Genomic DNA, 22,315 nt, shown 5'->3' with positions numbered 1-22,315 from the left:
GTCAATCTCGTTGTTACCGATCCTGTTCCTGCGTGCTGCCACCGCTCCTCCTCCAGGTTCCAGCATCCCAGTCTCTCTTCCTGTGCAGCGTCCCATCCTCCTGCCGCTGTGCGTCCCCGCTGCTCCTCTTCCTGGTCACAGCGCGCTTGTCCCCAGATGATTCTTTCACTTCCGGTTCCTCGCTCTGTCAGGGGCGTCTGGTGTTTGCGCAGGCGCTCTGGGATCATCAAAGGACGCATGCGTCCCTCTGCTCTCCAGTGACAGCCAATCCGGGTAAGACTTCCTCCATAAATGGCCGGTCTTCCTGCTTTGCGATGCCTGATTGTCATTAAGCCTCTGCTAGTGCATCTGGCCCGTTCGCTCTACCTTTAGCTCTCACTCCTTTTGTACTGCTAAGTCTGAGCTCTTTGTCTTTGCCTAGCCTGTTTCCTCCCTGTGTTGTTTTGTATTTCCTCAGCTACCCCACCGTATTTATTTAGCTCTTCTTTGTTTCTTTTTCCCTGCAGCCTTCTCCTGTCTCGGCTCCCCGGTCTCCCCGATCTGACGTCCGTCTCCCTGGTCCTGAGGTTCGGTCCTGCCTTCCCAGTTTTCCTTTTGTTCGTCACCCATCTTCTACCGTTTTTCCTCAGTTCATGTTTTCCTCTCTCTTGAGCCGCTCCTCTTGGTACGGCCACTGTGGTTTTGGCTCCTCTTGGCTTGCCCCTGACGGTCCCTGTATAGGGGTCGGTTCCATTAGGTCAGCTCGTCCGGAGGTTGCTCTCTTCCACGGTCCAGAGGGTCCACTCTCTTTCCTACACCTTCGCGCTACAGATCGCGTCACACACATAGTATTTTGCCTTGTTTTACCGTTTACCTTTTGGGATCCATAATGTATTCCATCGATCTCTCCTTAAAAAATATGTTGTATCTTCAGTACCATCAACTCTACTACCACCGTCTCCTGTCATTGTCGATGAAAACTTGGAGTTTCAGATTGTGAAGATCTTGGATTCTCCTGTCGTTGTCCACTTCAGTATCTGGTACATTAGAGATGGTATTGTCCTGAGGAGAGGATGTGGGTGCCAGCATCTGATGTTCATGCAGCCAGACTTGTCCGGGCTTTTCACGTGGCACACTCCGATAGGCTTGGTCCTGAGATTCCAGAGGTCCCTCGTAGAAGAGGGCATACTGTCACAGGGTTACCACAACAGTGTGGAGCCAGAAGACCACAGCATCTGATTGCTCATACTCCAGCACTGAAAAGAAGCACTTCTCCTTCATTTTAAATGTGTTTATTTCTTCTGTCAAAACAAGGGTTAATCGGCCATGTTGGAAATCCCTGTGTTCACAGCTGAGATCTGTTAGCCACTCCCTTCCCATTTATAATCTGAGCTCTGTTACAAATCCTTGACATAGCAAGCATTTGCTTCATGGCTAATGGAGGGAGAGGAGTTCATATGAGAAGGAGAGTTGGAGGAGTTATCTGTGATTGTTGTTTGGTTTGTATGTTTGGTAATTCCCTATCCTTCTCTATTTAGGTTTATTCCCCTACCACCACTTACCGATGCATTCCTCTGTTATATGTTATTGAATATTTTGTATGCCTGGAGATTTCTGTTAACTCTGGTTTGTATTGTCTTGTTTGTCGGGTTGGCATACTATGGTGCACAGTAGCGCCCCCTCTTCCCTGGGTGGGGGAAGAGAAGAGACAGAGGGCTAACTTAGGAGATAAGGCAAGGGTGGAGGCCCCAGCATCTTCACCATCTGAAGTATCCTGGAGGGCAGGGCAAGCTAGGGTGCCCCCTAGTGTTAGGGACAGGGAACGAACCTCTGGTCTCGGGTCACCTGACAGCTTTGTCATGACATACATTTTTATTGGGTCTCTCATTAATCACAAAGCCAGTATGACTGCCAAGACCAAGCATCAAATAGCACTTGGGGCGTGTAGCTATGTTTAGCATGGACCAGATATATAAGTGCAAGGACATCTCAGTCCGAACCAAACTAAGAGTGATCACTGCAATTGGGTTCTCAATTGCGACTTCTTGTTGTAATATGTTGACAATCACAAAAGCAGGCAGTAAAAATGTTTATGCCTTTAAGCTGTGTTGCTGGAAAAGACTTACGAATCCCATCAACAGCTAGGGTCACAAACAAAGATGTTTGTTGATCATATAAACCCAGTGTTGCTCCTGGAAGGCAAGATCACCAGACAGAAACTGGTCTGTTTTGGTCATGTGAAGAGGGCAATTTCATTAGAAAAGGAGATGCTGCTCGAAATTGTCAGCAGTAAAATCAAATGGAAGACCAAAGGCCCGTTGGCTGAACACCACCAAGAAAGATGGTGGGATGAACATCAAGCAATTGACAGAAAGCATAGAAAAACTGAGAAGCATGGCGAAAAATGGCCTATATTGTATCCAAGGGTCAGACGAGGCTAAACCGACATAGCCATGTTGTTTATTAAATCTTAAATGAATAATTGACAGTGACCTCTATAGTTATATAGGGCAGGCTGTCAAGTTACTTACTAAGACCGCCCATTGGACTCCTAATCTCACAATGACCAAGGATGTAAATTAACCTTTTTACACAAAACTATTTACATATGTATTAATTTTTCCACATCTATGCTATAACATGGTGGCTATAGAATGAGCAACATTTTAAAGATGAAATGCTTGCATGACCAAGACTGTGCCTACATTTTACTTTACACTTTGGCTATCGATTTGTTGGAGGAAAAGACATTTCACCCCGAATCACCCGATCTCACCGAAAAAAGAGATCACTGAATTTTTGAAGTATTCGTATGTTAACTGTATGGTATTATGCAGTATAGGACAGAATAAAACACATTTATTCCTGTATAACATATTTTTATGATTCCTTTGTGAAATATATATAGCTTCAAAGACTTTCATGAAAATGTATTTTCCAAATTTGCTTTTGCAGCTAGGGTTGTAACAAGTTACAACAGGAGTCCATGGCAAAGTTTGGACACAGGCCACATTCTGCAGTGATCGTTGTCAGTTGAAGGTCAGTTCAGGACATTGAAATATTTTGAGTATCACAACATTCTTTAGTCTTTTAGGCTGTGTTCCGGAAAAATACACTAAAACTATGGTCCAAGCATATTCAGTAACATATACAGTAGCATACAACGCCAATAGAGCTCCTTTGTTAAAAAAAACAAAAACAAACAAAACTACAGAAAATATACACATTGCAGGATGCCACTGTATTAATTGGTGTAGTTTATGCTTTTCAAATCAAATGAAAAAAAAAATGTACGCTGGAACATACTGGCTAGATAAATCTAGCTAAATCAACCCAAACAATGAGGAATAACCATGATGAAAATGGAGAAAACACCTGTAGCTGACATTATCCATGTTTATAGGAATTGTGACATCAGAAACATAGCAAAAAGAAATTATTTTACAGGATAAGTGAATTTTAATTCTTACCCACTCTTCAACATTTGGACCCTCTTGATAAGCTTCAAATGGCTTATCCCAGTAGATGTTTGGTTCTCCATAGCGCCAGATCTTGCTTCTTGTCTTTTGGGCAAAGAAGGATATGACACACAGCAGAATGACTACGATAAAACCGCAGACTATAGCAATGGCCTGTCACAAAAAAATACAACCAACACTTGACACTGTACTGCAAATAAAATCAAAGCATTGTTTTTCCATCCCATTCAATTTTCTTACCTCTTGTGGATCCACCATGCAGTAATGGTACAGGTACTGATTTACAAAGCCTGGTCCAGCTGACACTGGACTGTATATCTGGTTACACATTGCTAACATCTGACTGTAGTACATATTGCCACCCATCTGTGCTCTTGGATTGACCCCAACAATATAGACAATAGAGGCAATAAGGTCCACTGTTGCTAAAACAGCACTCAGCACAACTACAGCCAAAAAGAATTTACGGGACCGAGATCCATTGGCTTTAGTGACACTTGCAATGAAGATCCCTAGCATTGCTATAAAAGTTAAAATACTCATAGCCATCATAAAACCACTTGCAGCTTGAGGATTGGTCATCCCATAGCCATAACCATACCCATAGCCATAACCATTTGGGTATCCCATTCCACCCATTCCACCCATTCCACCCATGTAGCCAAGCCCTCCATAATTGTATTGCCATGCCAATGTTGAGGCCACGCAGGCAAAGATTGCCAAACACAGAAAAATTACAATGGCCTGTAGAATCCGCACAATGCCAGGAGGAGACTTCCACTTGTAGAATTGTTGTGGTGGCACATCTTCCATATAAAAAGAGCCAGGATGGGCTGAGTTTCTGTGGTAAGCATATGATCCAGGACCATGGCTGTTTTGCTGAATGTAAGTTGGTGGGCTGTAGTCTGGGGGGCTGTCATAGCGTTTCTGACTGTACATATTGAGGTTGGTATCCTGTGGGAGAAGTATAAGCATGAAAGCTAGCACCATATTGAATGCTTTTGTAGTTATTACAATGATTTCTCTACATAGGTTCTTCCGTCACATTTCCCTTCTAATCTAGGTTATATCTTACTCCACTTTAATTTTTCTGTCACACCCCTTCTATTTGCATTTTTCCATATCTTGCTCTTGTTGGTTTCACTTCTTATCACTCTTTGTTGCCAATTTTCACTAGTTGCCTCACCCTTTGTAAAGCCTTTCATTCGTCTACAGCATCGGCTTAACCGATTTTTCAAAATATTAAAAAATTTGGCTACAAGGAGGAAATTGTATAAAATAAACTATAATCACCTATAAAATTGACCAATGCTCTTGGGTTTCCTGACAGACTTTTTTTTACTTGGCTACAGAAATGTATTCCTCATTTACCCACATGACCTCTGCTGCCAATCACTGGCATCAGTGGTCTATGGCGGAAGACAGGACATCAACACTACAGGCAAGTAAACAAAGATTGAGTGGGAGCACCAGTGCAGTGGGCGAATAAAGAGTGAGTATAGTTATTTCTCCGGATATTTTGGGGGGATATCAAAACCCCATTAAGCATATTTTTACAAAAGGGTTTTTAATAATTTAGAAATGTAATGTACCATGTATCTGAATAGCATGCTCAAGAAACTACACATGTAAATTTTGCCTGCTAATTCTAATTTTTTTTTACAAATTTCTGAATTTTTTTACCACTTAAATAAAAAAAAAAACTATACACATGTTTGATGTATGCGTAATGGTACTGACCTGGAGAATTTTATTGCCAGGTCAGTTTTGCCATGAACATGGTAAATAAAAAAAATAATTGTGGCATTGCACTTTTATTTAAATTTCAGCTGATTTGAAATTCTTTTCTTGCTTCTGTTATGGCTTTTGGGAGAAGGGAAGGAAAAAACTAAAATGAAAAAATCGAAATTGGCTGCAATGAAGGTTTTAAACTTAAATAATTAGAGTGTAAATAATCAGAGTGCACTTGCAAATGGCATATTCAGAAATGAAAACCCCCACAAATGAAATATTATAATGAATTGCATTGGTAAAAACTTATAAATGTCAGCTTGACTCATGGATAATTGGATACTTGGATTTGAAGTCAACCTAAATAGTTTTTATTTCACAGTAGCCTTTGTATGTTACATTTGTTTTTGTTGTTATGCAGCCAAATCAAAAGCACATTTCTTACAATGTTGTTCATTGTTTGGTTGTTTAACTAAAATAACCCCATTATAATAGTTCTAGACTGTCCAGTTTTGGCAAAAAGTTTTGAGATTTTAGAGCTTTGCATCAGATGTTTCTATGGTTCTATGGTTACTAGATGGTGGCCCGATTCTAACGCATCGGGTATTCTAGAATATGCATGTCCACGTAGTATATTGCCCAGCCACGTAGTATATTGCCCAGCCACGTAGTATAATGCCCAGCCACGTAGTATATTGCCCAGTATCGTAGTATATTGCCCAGTAACGTAGTATATTGCCCAGCCACGTAGTATATTGCCCAGTAACGTAGTATATTGCCCAGTCACGTAGTATATTGCCCAGCCACGTAGTATATTGCCCAGTCACGTAGTATATTGCCCAGCCACGTAGTATATTGCCCAGTCACATAGTATATTGCCCAGCCACGTAGTATATTGCCCAGCTACGTAGTATATTGCCCAGCCACGTAGTATATTGCCCAGTCACGTAGTATATCACCCAGTCACGTAGTATATTGCCCAGTCACATAGTATATTACCCAGTTACGTAGTATATTGCCCAGTGACGTATTATATTGCCCAGCCATGTAATATATTGCCCAGCCACGTAGTATATTGTCCAGTTACGTAGTATATTGCCCAGTGACGTAGTATACAGCACAGAGCCACGTAGTATATTGCCCAGCCTCGTAGTGTATTGGCCAGTCACGTAGTATATTGCTCAGTCACATATGTGACAGGTTAAAAAATAAAAATATAAACATATACTCACCTTCCGAGGGCCCCTTGTAGTTCGGTCACGTGACCGTGATGTCATGGCAGGTCGTTCTCGCGCAGGCGCGCAGGACTTGTGATGACGTCGCGGTCACATGACCGTGACATAATGGCAGGTCCTTCTCACGCAGGCGCACAGGGCCTGTGATGACGTCGCGGTCACATGACCGTGACATTATGGCAGGTCCTTCTCCCATACCATCATTGCCACCGGAACTTGCCGCTTGCATGGACCGGTTACCGGAGCGTAGCGAGGAGCGGGAAAGGCGGCGGAAGGTGAGTATATAATGATTTTTTATTTATTATTTTTAACATTAGATGTTTTTACTATTGACGCTGCATAGGCAGCATCAATAGTAAAAAACTTGGTCACACAGGGTTAATAGTGGCGGTAACGGAGTGAGTTACCCGTGGCATAACACGGTCCGTTACCACTGGCATTAACCCCTGTGTGAGCGGTGACTGCAGGGAGTATGGAGCGGGCGCAGGGCGCTGACTACAGGGGAGTAGGGAGTGACTAATCGGACTGTGGACGTCACTCATTGGTCGCGGCAGCCATGACAGGCAGCTGGCGAGACCAATCAGCGACTTGGATTCCATGACAGACAGAGGCCGTGACCAATGAATATCTGTGACAGACAGAAGGACAGTCAGACAGAAAGACAGAAGTGACCCTTAGACAATTATATAGTAGATTGAAGTACATTCAGCATTTCATACGTTTTTGTTGTTGACAAATACATCAAGGTTATGTAAAGACTAAATATTTATGGTAGTGCTTCTGATTGGTAAGTGATCTTTGTGAAAGTTTAATAGTTGTAATAGTGGTCCCTTTCCTTCTCATTTGTTTAGGTAAGAAAGTGCATAACAAAGGTCAAGCACATGATGCACTCTGTGGCGATGAGTTGCTCGTTACCTGGGTGAAAAAATTCTGCTAGTCATGCATCGAGCAGATGTTAACCCCAAAATTTGCCTTCAAACTTAGTTCAATAATTAAAACGGAGGTCAAGAACTCTATTAAATCCCTGTCCAAAGAGGGTAGCAATAAAAAGCGTAAAAATTGCCCAGAATCCAAGGCTTCCATCCAGTAGTTCAGAAGAGGAGGGTGAACAGAGGGACACAGGTTCATCTTCATCTTCATCTTCATCAGAGGAGGATATCCGAGGACGCCACTGTTTTCCAGTGGAAGAAATGGATAGACTTGTTAAAGGGACTCTGTCACCTGAATTTGAAGTGAACAATCTTCAGCCATAGAGGCGGGGTTTTCGGGTGTTTGATTCACCCTTTCCTTACCCGCCGGCTGCATGCTGGCTGCAATATTGGATTAAAGTTCATTCTCTGTCCTCCGTAGTACATGCCTGCACAAGGCAATCTTGCCTTGCGCAGGCGTGTACTATGGAGGACAGAGAATGAACTTCGATCCAATATTGCAGCCAGCATGCAGCCGGCGGGTAAGGAAAGGGTGAATCAAAAACCCGAAAACCCCGCCTCTATGGCTGAAGATTGTTCCCTCCAAATTCAGGTGACAGAGTCCCTTTAAAGCCATTAGATCCACGATGGGGTGGAAGACCCTCGTCCGGAAAATGTCTGTACAAGACATGATGTTCCGCAGGCTAGAGCAGAAAAAGTGTTGGTCATTCCCGCTTAATGAGAAAATCCAGTTTCTGATTAAAAGAGAATGGAAAAAAACAGAAAGAAAAAATCCCTCTATCCCAGAACTGGGCAAAGTGTGACCCACAGAATACATCTGGTCTTCTGGCTGTTCCTGTCCGGCTGAAAACAGTTGCCACAGGCCGCACCATGCCCTCTTTCGACTGTCCGCTGCCCACTGTCACCGCTATCTGCATCCCTTCTATCAGTGGTGAATGCATTGCTGGAGTAGGGGCCGCCGGCTTCTTCCACCAATCAGCAAGTGATACAGTTGACGCGATGATGTCATTTTAGTGCGTCAGCTGCTCAGCTGTGCACTGCGGAGAGTCAGTGCATCTGAGAGAGCAGAGGCAGAACGGGGAGCAAGGTGAGTATGTGATTGTTTTTGATTAGTTTTTCATGTGTATGGGATATTTGAATGGACTTGGGGAGGCTATGGGTATCTCATACTGGACATGGGGAGGCCTTATGGTCTCATGCTGGATAATAGTAGGCTATAGGTTCTCATGCTGGGCATTGGGAGGCTATGTGGGGTCTCATGCTAGACATGGGGAGGCTGTGTAGGTCTCATACTGGTCAACAGAAGGCTATTGGGGGGTCACATGCTGGAAAAGAGGAGGCTATGGGGGTCTCATGCTGGACATGGAGAGGCTATGGAGGTCTCATATCAAACATGGTGAGGTTATGGGGTCTAATGCTGGATAAGGGGAGGCTATGGGGGGTCTCATGACAGATTTGAGGAGGCTGTGTGGATCTCATGCTGGTCATGGGGAGGCTATGGGGTTCTCATGCTGGACATGGGGAAGCTATGGACTCTCATTCTGGACATAGGAAGGCTATGGGGTTCTCATGCTGGAGATGGAGAGGTTATGAGGCTCGCATGCTGGACTAGGGGAGGTCAGATGGCTCTCATGCTGGACAAGGAGAGAATATGGAGCTCTTATGCTGGACATGAGAAGGCTATGAGGCTCTCATGCTGGACATGGGGAGGCCACGTGGGGTCTCATGCTGGACATGGGGAGGCTATTTGGAGGTCTCATGTTGGACATTGGTAGACTATGTGGGGTCTCTTACTGGACTTGGTGAGGCTATGTGGGGTCTCATGCTGGACATGGTGGGGCTATGTGGGGTCTCATGCTGGACATGGAGATGCTATGTGGGGTCTTATGCTGGACATTGAGAGGCTGTGTGGGGTTTCCTGCTGACCATGGAGAGGCTATTGTGGGTCTCCTGCTGATCATGGGGAGGCTATGTGGGTCTCCTGCTGATCATGGGGAGGCAATGTGGGTCTCCTGCTGATCATGGAGAGGTTATGTGGGTCTCCTTGTGATCATGGTGAGGCCCTGTGGGGTTTCCTTCTGATCATGAGGAGTTTATTTGGGGTTTCCCTCTGATCATGGGGAGGCTATGTGGGGTCTCCTGCTGATCATGAGGAGGCTATGTGGGTTTCCTGCTGATCATGGGGAGGCTATGTGAGTCTCCTTCTGATAATGGGGAGGCTGTGTGGAGGCTCTTAGGGTATATAAGTGTCTGTGTGGGGACTCTTATGTTATATAGGGGCTGTGTGTGTGCTCATACGATATATAGAAGGGGTTGTGTGCAGACTCAAATGGTACATAGGAGGATGTCATACATAATTCTGCTCAATATTAAGTGATAATATTAATATAAAATTATTATAATTAATAGGTTAAAATGAATACTGAACAGAATTAATTTCAGCCTATTGGTTTGGTCCTCCACAACAGTTATGGTCTCTCATGTGGCCCCTCGGGAAAATTAATTGCCCACCTTCTCTATCCCATCCTTTAAGAGGAAATATCATTTTGACGATCCAGCCTTTTCATCCTGGGATAAAGCTCCAAAATTAGACATAGCTATTGTAAAGCTTCTAAAAAGTTATGGCCTTTGAGGACATGGGTTTTTGAAAGATCCCCTAGATAAAAAAGCAGATACCTTCCTTAAGAGTTCTTGGTAAGCTTCAGGTGTGGATCTGAAGCCAGTTGTAGCAGCAACATGCAAGCCAAAGTCACTAATGATCTGGCCAAATCAGTTAAGGTACCTTCACACATAACGATATCGTTAACGATATCGTTGCTTTTTGTGACGTAGCAACGATATCGTTAAGGAAATCGTTATGTGTGACAGCGACCAACGATCAGGCCCCTGCTGTGCCATCGTTGGTCGCTGAACAAAGTCCAGAACTTTATTTCGTCGCTGGATCTCCCGCGGACATCGCTGGATTGGCGTGTGTGACACCGATCCAGCGATGTCTTCACTGGTAACCAGGGTAAACATCGGGTAACTAAGCGCAGGGCCGCGCTTAGTAACCCGATGTTTACCCTGGTTACCAGCGTAAAAGTAAAAAAAACAAACACTACATACTTACCTAACGCTGTCTGTCCCCGGCGCTCTACTTCTCTGCACTCCTCCTGCACTGGCGTCGGTCAGCCGGAAAGCAGAGCGGTGACGTCACCGTTCTACTTTCCGGCCGCTGTGCTCAGTCAGTGCAGGAGGAGTGCAGAGAAGCAGAGCGCCGGGGACAGACAGCGTTAGGTAAGTATGTAGTGTGTTTTTTTTTTTACTTTTAGGATGGTAACCAGGGTAAACATCGGGTTACTAAGCGCGGCCCTGCGCTTAGTTACCCGATCTTTACCCTGGTTACCGGCATCATTGGTCGCTGGAGAGCTGTCTGTGTGACAGCTCTCCAGCGACCAAACAGCGACGCTGCAGCGATCCGGATCGTTGTCGGTATCGCTGCAGCGTCGCTTAATGTGAAGGGGCCTTTAGAGAAACAGCTCCAGGACAATGTATCTAGGGACAACATGCTAGATTCCGTTCCTTTAATGTAATGGGCAGCTGCATTCCTTGAGGATGCTTCTGCTGATTTGGTTATTAGCATCCAGATCGGCAGCCTTCTCTACCGTGGCCTGTAGAACCCCCTGGCTTAAATTTTGACCTGGGGATCTTTAAACACAGTCTAAATTATGCTTCATTCCCTGTGAGGGTGAATTTTTGTTCGGACCACCATTGGATGATATCCTTGAAAAGGCAGATAATAGCAAAAAGGAATTCCCTAACCTCTCTATCCCCTCATATAAAAAGTATTTTCAGAGCAGGAAATTTATTAGCAGTAGACCACCCAGAGATCAGGACAAGAGCGAGGATTGAAAGAAGAAAAGTAGGGTTTTTCTGTTTAGGGCTCCTTCCCATGACAATAGGAAACCCTCCCAGTGATGGTTTTCCCCAGGTGGGGAAGACTATCTTTCTTCCTCCTGGCCTGGGAAAGAATTTCCAGCAGCTCCTGGATATTGGGATCAATAAAATCATACCTAAAATTGGAGTTTCTCACAGCTCCCCATCCAAACTTCGCCGTGACTCCCCTGCAGTCCTCACCAGAAGAACAACTAGCCCTAAAGTCCGAAGTACTAAGCCTAGTAAGCAAAGCCATCCTCCAGGAGATTCCCCTCTGGGAAAAAGGGAAGGATTTTACTCAATGCCAGAAAAGTCGAGTAAAAAGCAGGAGGGATCCTTCAGGACAATCATCAACCTGAAAAAGCTCTAAACAAATCCCTGAGGATTCAAACTTTCAAAATGGAATCAGTAAAGACAACTGTTAAAATTCTCTTTCTAGATTGCTTCATGACAGTCCTAGACCTGAAGGATGCATACTACCATATCCCCATACACAAGACTATCGAAAGTTCCTCTGGGTAGCGGTCTCCATAAGGAGGACAATCAGACACTTTCAGTATAAAGCCCTTCCGTTCGGCCTATCAATAGCTCCATGAAGGTTTACCCAACTAATTGTGGAAACAATGGCACACCTGAAAGAGACATCCTGATTATTCTCTACCTAGACAAATTTTTGGTAGCAGGCAGCTCAGTCCAAGACTGCAGATATCAGCTGGAAGAAGTCATGGCTTCCTTAACAAGTTTAAGATAGGTTTTAAACTTAAAAAAATCGAAAATCGAGCCAAAAAATATACAAGAGTTCCTTGGACTCATATAGGACTCCAAAAAACAGGAATGTTGCCTTCCAGAGGGAAAAATAGAAAGGATTGTTGGCCAGGTATCATAGACATTGAAATACCCCTCCACGACCCTTAGGAAAGCTATGTCCCTTCTGGGTTCCCTGACCTCTTGTATCCCAGTGGTATGGTTGGCCCAGATTCACACCAGGGAGCTGCAGTGGGACATCTTAGAAAATTAGATTTCCCTGGAAGGACATATAGAAGGACAGTTGACTCTGTATTCAAAAACTACTCATTCCATGCGTTGGTGACTAAAGGTAGAGAAGCTAGCCAGAGGAATTCCTTGGATAAATAGGATTACTCGGGTGGTGACCATGGATGCAAGCCCCTGGGGTTGGAGGGCTCATCTCAAAGACATAATAGTTCAGGGAGTTTGGACAGGGGAGCTGGAAGCCTTCTTGTCAAACATAAAAGAACTGTTAGCAGTGGAATGTGCTTTGGTAGAGCTCTTGAATTCCCTTCAGGGCCATCATGTAAGGGTATTTTCAGACAACCAAGTAATGGTGGTATATCTGAACCATCAAGGTGGAACTCGGTCCCGACCCTTGATGGAAATAGCAGGCTGCATTTTTCAGGTAGCGGAAGTCAATCTCCTGTCTCTAACAGCACTCAACATAAAAGGGGTAGAAGATTACAGGGCAGATTTTATTAGCCGAAACCAGTTAAAGCAATCCATATTCGACCTCATTATAAAGATGTGGGGCCTTACAGTTATAACTCTTTTTGCCAACAGTCAGAACAAAAGAGTAAAATAATTTTGTTCCATAGATCCCAGGGGTAGCCCTCAGGCTCCAGACGCCTTCCTGATTCCTTGGAATCACAGTCTGGCCAATGCCTTTTCCTCAATTATTTTGATCTCTGCTGTCCTAAGAAAAATGAAAGTGGACAGAGTGAGATTGATTCTGATTGCCTCCTTCTGGCCAAGAATGACATGGTTTTCCTGGTTAAGGATGATGTCAGTCACCGACCCCTGGGTGCTCCCAGGGGTTCTGGATCTTCTCTCCCACGGGCTGGAGTCCTGTATAATTACGATTTAGCAGGCAATCGGTGGCTCTCCAGGTTTATTAGGGTCTCTGCAAGATCTAGGCCCATTGATAGCCAGAATTTGCCTCCTTGGGACCTGAAATTGGTGTTGTCAGCCTTAACCAACTCTGCATTTGAGCTTTTAGATTCCACATCCCTTAAGATCCTATCCATTTGAGCTTTTAGATTCCACATCCCTTAAGATCCTATCACTTAAAATGGCTCTACTAGTGGCAAATAACATCGGCCCGCTGGGTTAGCGACATACAGGCCCTCTCTTTACTCAAATTCTAGAGGATCCAGTCTGCCTTACATTGCAACATATTTTCATAGATCGCATCAAGTAATCCTCCCATCCTTTTGTTCCAACCCTATAAATACCATGGAAGGGTAACTTCTTACATTAGTGTTGTGAATTCTGTGGCCAAGCTTCCTCCTGTGGTCGTGAGTGGTACTTCGGCTGGTTCTGTCTATGAGCTTCCTTTGGTGGATGAGAGTGGTACTGCGGCTTCTGAGTTTCCTTCCTCGGGTGATGAGGTTAAGTCGTTAGGTGCTGCTCTATTTAACTCCACCTAGTGCTTTGATCCTGGCCTCCAGTCAATGTTCTAGTATTGGTCTTGCTTTCTCCTGGATCGTCCCTGTGGCCTGTCTGCCTGCATAAGCTAAGTTTTGCTTGTGTTATTTTTGTTTGCTATTTTTTCTGTCCAGCTTGCTATATTGGTTTTTCTTGCTTGCTGGAAGCTCTGGGACGCAGAGGGAGCACCTCCATACCGTTAGTCGGTGCGGAGGGTCTTTTTGCCCCCTCTGCGTGGTTGTTTGTAGCGTTTTGTGTTGACCGCAAAGCAATCTTTCCTATCTTCGGTCTGTTCAGTAAGTTGGGCCTCACTTTGCTAAATCTATTTCATCTCTGCGTTTGTATTTTCATCTCAACTCACAGTCATTATATGTGGGGGGCTGCCTTTTCCTTTGGGGTATTTCTCTGAGGCAAGCTAGGCTTATTTTTCTTTCTTAGGGCTAGCTAGTTTCTCAGGCTGTGCTCGAGGCGCATAGGACTGGTCAGGAGCGCTCCAGGGCTACCTCTAGTGTGGTTGGATAGGATTAGGGATTGCGGTCAGCAGAGTTCCCACGTCTCAGAGCTCGTCCTATGTTTTTGGTAATTGTCAGGTCACTTAGTGTGCTCTGAACTTCAAGGTCCATTGTGGTTCTGAATTACCTGTTCATAACACATTAGATGTACAATGGTGTCTGGTTCAGTACTGTAGGAAGGATAGGTCTCTATTTATTTGTTTTCTGGGAGCTAGAAAGGGGCTCAAGGTCTCAAAAGGCACATTAGCAAGGTAGATTAGGGATGCCATTTCTCTATCCAACTCCCTGGGCAGAGAAATCAGATGTTTCCTTAGAGCAAATCTGTAAGGGTATGTGCACACGTCAGGATTTCTTGCAGAAATTTTCCTGACAAAAACTGGACATTTCTGCCAGAAATCCGCATGCGTTTTTGACGCGTTTTTGATGCGTTTTTGGTGTGTTTTTTGTGCGTTTTTTCCCAAATGCATAGAATAGTGGGGAAAAACGCAGAAAATCCGCAAAATTAATGAACATGCTGCTTTTACCGCGATGCGTTTTTTTCACGGACAAAAACGCATCATCTGCACAAAACATGCAAAATGCATTCTAAATGATAGGATGCATAATGTATGCGATTTTAATGAATTTTTATAGCGTTTTTACCGCGACAAAATGCAAAAAAACCCCGAAAAAGCCTGAACGTGTGCACATAGCCTAAGGCTGCAACATGGTCATCTCCTTCTACTTTCTACAAACACTCTCAGTTGGATCTGGCCTCTTCCTCTGAACTCACCATTGGGAGAAGTGTTCTGCAGGCTGTGGTCTGTCCCTGAACTCTTAGGCTATGTTCACACTTTGCAGATTCCACTGCGGATTTTTCCGCAGCAGAATTACAAAATCCGCCGTGAAAACCCGTCACGGTTTTTACTGCGGATTTATCGCGGTTTTAACTGCGGTTTCTTCTGCGGATTTTCATCTGCAGTTTTCTATTGGAGCAGGTGAAAATCCGCAGAAAAGAAGTGACATGCTGCGGAATGTAATCCGCAGCGTTTCCGCGCGTTTTTTTCCGCAGCATGTGCACTGCGTTTTTTGTTTTCCATAGGTTTACATTGTTCTGTAAACTCATGGGAAACTGCTGCGGATCCGCAGCGGTCAAATCCGCTGCGGATCCGCAGCAAAATCCGCAAAGTGTGAATATAGCCTAATTCTCTGCAATTCTCTCATGTAGAGAGAAAGACATAGTTACTTACCGATAATGGGATTTCTCGGAGCCTATGACAGCACACATACTCCCTCCCATCACGTGTGGGTGAGCACATTTGTATGCTTATGTGTAGATTATAGGGTGTTTTATAAGCATTATGATTAAGATGTTTGCTTCTTGTAATAACCTTGGAGGACCTCTTGTACCCTGTAAACCAACTGATGTGTAGGAGAGGTATCGCCCTTTTATTCTGTAGGATTCCTGTCCTTGAAGGGCGGATCACCTTTCTCTGTGGTGCTGTCATTGGCTCCAAGAAATCCCGTTACCAGTAACCATGTCTTTTTTTGGCAAGTGATGTCTACAAATCTTTATGATTCATCTGATCACAGTTTATAAAGCTCAAAAGTTAAAGGAGTATTCCCATCTCCAAGATCCTACCCCAATATACAGTACAGACCAAAAGTTTGGACACACCTTCTCATTTAAAGATTTTTCTCTATTTTCATGACTATGAAAATTGTACATTCATACTAAAGACATCAAAAATATGAATTAACACATGTGGAATTATACACTTAACAAAAAAGTGTGAAACAACTGAAATTATTTCTTATAATCTAGGTTCTTCAAAGTAGCCACCTTTTGCTTTGATGACTGCTTTGCACACTCTTGGCATTCTTTTGATGAGCTTCAAGTGGTAGTCACCGAGAATGGTTTTCACTTCACAGGTGTGCCCTGTCAGGTTTAATAAGTGTGATTTCTTGCCTTATAAATGGGGTTGGGACCATCAGTTGTGTTGTGCAGAAGTCTGGTGGATACACAGCTGATAGTCCTACTGAATAGACTGTTAGAATTTGTATTATGGCAAGAAAAAAGCAGCTAAGTAAAGAAAAACGAGTGGCCAACATTACTGTAAGAAATGAAAGTCAGTCAGTCTGAAAAATTGGGAAAACTTTGAAAGTGTCCCCAAGTGCAGTTGGCAAAAGCCATCAAGCGCTACAAAGAAACTGGCTCACATGAGGACTGCCCCAGGAGAGGAAGACCAAGAGTCACTTCTGCTTCTGAGGATAAGTTTATCTGAGTCACCAGCCTCAGAAATCCCAGGGTAACAGCAGCTCAGATTAGAGACCAGGTCAATGCCACACAGAGTTCTAGCAGCAGAAACATCCCTACAACAACTGTTAAGAGGAGACTTTATGCAGCAGGCCTTCATGGTAAAATAGCTGCTAGGAAACCACTTCTAGGTAAAATAGCTGTTAGGACAGGCAACAAGCAGAAGAGACTTGTTTGGGCTAAAGAACACAAGGAATGGACATTAGACCAGTGGAAATCTGTGCTTTGGTCTGATGAGTCCAAATTTGAGATCTTTGGTTCCAACCACCGTGTCTCTGTGCGACACAGAAAAAGTGAACAGATGAACTCTACATGCCTGGTTCCCACCATGAAGCATGGAGGAGGAGGTGTGCTGTTGTGGGGGTGCTTAGCTGGTGACACTGTTGGGGATTTATTCAAAATTTAAGGCATACTGAACCAGCATGGCTACCACAGCATCTTGCAGCGGCATGCTAATCCATCCGGTTTGCGTTTAGTTGGACCATCATTTATTTTTCAACAGGACAATAACCCCAAACACACCTCCAGGCTGTGTAAGGGCTATTTGACCAAGAAAGAGAATGATGGGGTGCTACGCCAGATGACCTGGCCTCCACAGTCACCAGACCTGAACCCAATCGAGATGGTTTGGGGTGAGCTGGACCACATAGTGAAGGCAAAAGGGCCAACAAGTGCTAAGCATCTCTCGGAACTCCTTGAAGCTCATCAAGAGAATGCCAAGTGTTTGCAAAGCAGTCATCAAAGCAAAAGGTGGCTACTTTGAAGAACCTAGAATATAAGACATATTTTCAGTTGTTTCACACTTTTTCGTAAAGTATATAATTCCACATGTGTTAATTCATAGTTTTGATGTCTTCAGTGTGAATGTACAATTTTCATAGTCATGAAAGTACAGAAAAATCTTTAAATGAGAAGATGTGTCCAAACTTTTTGTCTGTACTGTATATCTCCATGTGCACTAGTGACAGCTAGCTGTTAGTCATCATAACCATGGATACCAAAGTTACTGCACTGCCATGCACATTGGGTAAGCAACATAGCAAATCAGAAAAACTATACTACATTTCTAATTTTAGGTATTTGCTAATATTATTGCGATCTCAAAACTTTTGGCCACAACTGCACAAGTCAAAATTGAGCAAATAGAAATGAATTGCTTGAAATAAGAAAATAATACATTTTGAAAATAAAATATTTTGCATAAAATATGTTTTAGTTTAGCAAATTGCCATTTTATGTACTAATGTTCTTTATATTGAGAGAGTTGTTACACTCAAGTGTAAACCAGTAGTGAATTAGGTTTTTGTGTCATTGCATTTTACATACTATAGTCAGTTAAACTTCCATTGTTGCGTATATTAGGTTACACTAAAAATGCACTAAATTGCATTATACCGAAGACTCCCCACCAAGTATATAACATGTTCTTACATTTTTGGTTCAAGGAGCTTGCAATTATATTGTATTATTTTATGTTATTTTTTTATCTTCACTTGCCTAAAACAAGGAGAAACACAACTCAAAATAGAGATGCGGCAAATTATAGCTAGGATGGAAGCTAATGGATTCTGAAGTTATTGTATGTGATATGCCTTCTTGTATTGTCCTTTGGACAAAATACGGTATGTGTCATATCAGCACAATGAAATGCGTATATTGTACGTTATGAAATATTATATAGCTCTTACTGTCAGAATGACCTTAAATACATAGTTCTCCTTTCACCTCTCCCTTCCCCCATGGGCTATTGTTCTTATTCAGCAGACTGTGTATCCCTCTCTCATTACACATCTCAGTATCTATCACTTTTCCTTACATTCCCTATGTGTAACTGTCTATTTACTTACCAGTTCCAACTTCTGTAGTCTCCAGTCCTTGTGGCATTAATACATGACTTCACGCTCTTTGTTCGCACGTGTTTTACGAAACTTGTCACATCATTTCTAGGAACCCGTTTCGTATCTCACAAGGTGTCTGTGTTCTGAAGGTTTTCGCTATCCCCTTGCTCACACTGGTTTGTCGTCTCCCTGAGTCTTGATAATGGCGTTCTGGGATTAATGATTAGAATCCAGCTCTGCCCACATTCACACTGTGAAATCCTCCCCTCAGGGCTGGTCAGCACTTGGAAAACTTATCATTCCCAGAGAACAAGTGCATGGGCAGGTCTGGCACTAGCATACCTTTAACCTGTTACTTTCCTGCTGTAATACAGGCAGTAGCATAGCTTCTTTGGGCACCTGCCTTTTCTTACACAAACAGCATATAAAAAGGAAAATATTTGCCGACATTAAGAGATTACAGGCATGAAATATGCAATGGGTAATTCTAACTTGTTCTAAGAACATGTACTTCCATTATAGCCACAAAATTATCCAGGGCTAGCATGGACCTTAAAGCTAGAGCTACATGGCGACGTTGACCGTGAGAGCAGTCACACAACCGGAGTTCGCTCGCTGCCACTGCTACACTGCGGTGCTATAGTGAATGGCAACTCTGAGGGTACTGCGAAAAGTCCATTAAGGTTGGTCTTCTTGCGACTTGTTTGTTGCAGTCACAGTATCCTAGGGGTGGCAATGTGACCCCATTCATTTGTTTTGCATTGCAATGTAACAGTCTGCCCAAGTGACTGTTTGATGGTGTGACAAGAGTCACTATGTAGCCCCAGCCTAAATACAGACGTATAAATGTGCCCTAAAACAATTAGTGGTTCTAAATATCGTTTTCCATTTTTAGATTCCCAGACATTAAAAAATTCCTCTGCTTTTATACCTGAAATAACGTCTCCTTTTCTTACACTTCAACTATTCAGTGTTATCATAGGACCAGGTGGCCTGTAAGTAATGACAACTTTCCTTATGTTTTTTGTAACTAATGTTAAAAAGAAATCTGGCATGACTGTCTTTGTGGTACAGGAGTAGTAACTGGTGACTCAAAGTCTAATAATTTAAGACAGACAAAAGATTTTACTGGTCACCATTTGAGAGAATTGACTGCTTGATCTCATTTGATAGCTAATGTATTAACTAGTCAATATGCAAATTACTTTATGAAAAATTATCTAGTCTTTTGAAAAATCACTCCAAAATATCCGCTCAGTAGATTTCTCTCCTCTGTCTAACTCGCCGTCCGCTACCTATTGTTAAATGCAATCCATTTCTAGCAGTAGAGACAAAGAGACCAAGTACAAGTATTGGGGGAGGGTCTGTGTCTCTGCCTCTAGTCGCCATACTACATGCAGCCATAACCCAGAAATGTGATTTCGGTATGAGCAGACACGCTTGTGAAGGGACAGCCATTTCCTTATGATAGCGTTATTAGTTACCTGTGAATGAATGAAAATACTGCTGTTTACATTGAAAGTAATAGCTCCTTACTAACTAATCCCGTTCTAAGGCTAAATACACACTCATGCAGAACTCTCCACTGAGCACAACATTGGGGTTTATGTTATGTTGGAATCCCTGAATAAAGGGTTTATGTCAGAATCCCTGAAAAACAGGTTTCTGAAGGAAAGCTCGACATAGCCCCAACAGAGACATTCGCTCAAAAAGACAGCATTAGGGGAATCAAAGCAAGGGTAGGGGCAAAACGCAATTATAGAGAAAAATTAATTGTGTAAACAATAACACAAGGCAGCAAAGATTGAGACAGTGGGTCTCATTGCCAAATAGAATATACATAATCCCCAAAATATTCTTCAACTACACAAACAATAAGAAATTAAAAAATGGTAGTGTTGGCCCAATCAAAAATAGACTGGGATACATTGTGGTAGAGGAGCAAGGAAAGGCAAATTTACTAAACACATTTTTGTCAACAAACCCATGACAGATGAGATGATCAGCATAAATTTTTATGAAATATTACCTGCTTTACCCAGCAGGAAGTACGGTGACATGTTGTTGGAGCATAATTATGACATGGTGGGGATATCTGAAACGTGGCTGGATGAGAGCCATGACTGGGCTGTTAATTTACAGGGCTATAGTCTGTTCAGAAATTACCGAATGGATATGCGAGGGGGAGGGGTGTGTCTATATGTAAAATCATCCTTAAAACCCATCTGGCGTGATAATATAGGTGAATCTAATGAAAATGTAGAGTCCCTGTGGGTGGAGATAAGAGGAGGGGGGAAAAATAATAAATTACTGATAGGGGTTTGTTATAAATCTCCAAAAATAATGGAAGCAATGGAGAATATCCTCGTAAAGCAAATAGATGAAGCTGCGACTCAAGGGGAAGTCATCATTATGGGGGACTTCAACTACCCTGAAATAGATTGGGGAACGGAAATCTGCAGTTCCAGCAAAGGTAATCGGTTTTTGACAACTATGAGAGACAATTACCTTTCACAACTGGTTCAGGACCCAACAAGAAGGGGGGCGCTGCTAGACCTAATATTAACCAACAGGCCAGACCGCATATCAAATATAAGAATTGGGGGTCACTTAGGGAATAGTGATCACAAAATAATAAGTTTTCATGTATCCTTTAAAAAGATGTGTAGTAGAGGGGTTACAAGGACACTAAACTTCAGGAGGGCAAATTTCGAACGGATGAGAGAGGATCTTGGTGCAATTAACTGGGACGATATCCTGAGACATAAAAATACACAAAGAAAATGGGAGACATTTATTAGCATCCTGGATAGGACCTGTGCAGAGTATATACCGTATGGGAATAAACATACTAGAAATAGGAGGAAACCAATATGGCTAAATAGAACTGTAAGGGGCGCAATAAGTGACAAAAAGAAAGCATTTAGAGAATTAAAGGAAGTAGGTAGTGATGAGGCATTAAATAAATACAGAAAATTAAATAAATTCTGTAAAAAGCAAATCAAGGCAGCAAAGATTGAGACAGAGAGACTCATTGCCAGAGAGAATAAAAATAATCCCAAAATATTCTTTAACTACGTAAATAGTAAGAAACTAAAAAATGATAGTGTTGGCCCCCTTAAAAATAGTCTGGGTGAAATGGTGGATGAGGATGAGGAAAAAGCCAATATGCTAAATGACTTTTTTTCATCAGTATTTACACAAGAAAATCCCATGGCAGACAAAATGACTAGTGATACAAATTCCCCATTAAATGTTACCTGCTTAACCCAGCAGGAAGTACGTCGGTGTCTAAAAATCACTAAAATTGACAAATCTCCGGGCCCGGATGGGATACACCCCCGAGTACTGCAGGAATTAAGTACAGTCATTGATAGACCATTATTTTTAATCTTTAAAGGCACCATAATAACAGGGTCTGTACCACAGGACTGGCATATAGCAAATGTGGTGCCAATATTCAAAAAGGGGACAAAAACTGAACTCGGTAATTATAGGCCAGTAAGCTTAACCTCTACTGTGGGTAAAATCCTGGAGGGCATTCTAAGGGATGCTACACTGGAGTATCTGAAGAGGAATAACCTCATGACCCAGTATCAGCACGGGTTTACTAGGGACCGTTCATGTCAGACTAATTTGATCAGCTTCTATGAAGAGTAAATTCCGGAATGGACCAAGGGAACCCAGTGGACGTAGTGTATATGGACTTTTCAAAAGCTTTTGATACGGTGCCACACAAAAGGTTGATACATAAAATGAGAATAATGGGGATAGGGGAAAATATGTGTAAGTGGGTTAAGAGCTGGCTCAGGAATAGGAAACAAAGGGTGGTTATTAATGGAGCACACTCGGACTGGGTCGCGGTTAGCAGTGGGGTACCACAGGGGTCAGTATTGAGCCCTCTTCTTTTTAACATATTTATTAATGACCTTGTAGGGGGCATTCAGTGCATAATTTCAATATTT

At 42.9% G+C, this 22,315-nt stretch overlaps 1 protein-coding gene across 1 annotated transcript in view; it reads right to left on the bottom strand.

Annotated features, from left to right (window-relative positions):
* LOC138679142 (occludin-like) overlaps positions 1-18,554 on the bottom strand; it is a 163,117-nt gene extending 144,563 nt beyond the window's left edge. The window contains exons 1-3 of the mRNA XM_069767777.1: positions 18,360-18,554; positions 3,699-4,412; positions 3,450-3,611 (exon numbers count right to left, since the gene is read on the bottom strand). Coding sequence (XP_069623878.1) covers positions 3,450-3,611; positions 3,699-4,397 — 861 coding nt within the window. The 5' untranslated portion in view covers positions 4,398-4,412; positions 18,360-18,554. The remainder of the gene's footprint in view (positions 1-3,449; positions 3,612-3,698; positions 4,413-18,359) is intronic.
* Between the last annotated feature and the right edge of the window lie 3,761 nt (positions 18,555-22,315).

Source organism: Ranitomeya imitator, chromosome 1 (genome assembly GCF_032444005.1).
Source record: "Ranitomeya imitator isolate aRanImi1 chromosome 1, aRanImi1.pri, whole genome shotgun sequence".
NCBI lineage: Eukaryota > Metazoa > Chordata > Amphibia > Anura > Dendrobatidae > Ranitomeya > Ranitomeya imitator.
Note: the sequence above shows the minus strand (reverse complement) of the source record. Positions and strands in the feature narration are given on the sequence as shown.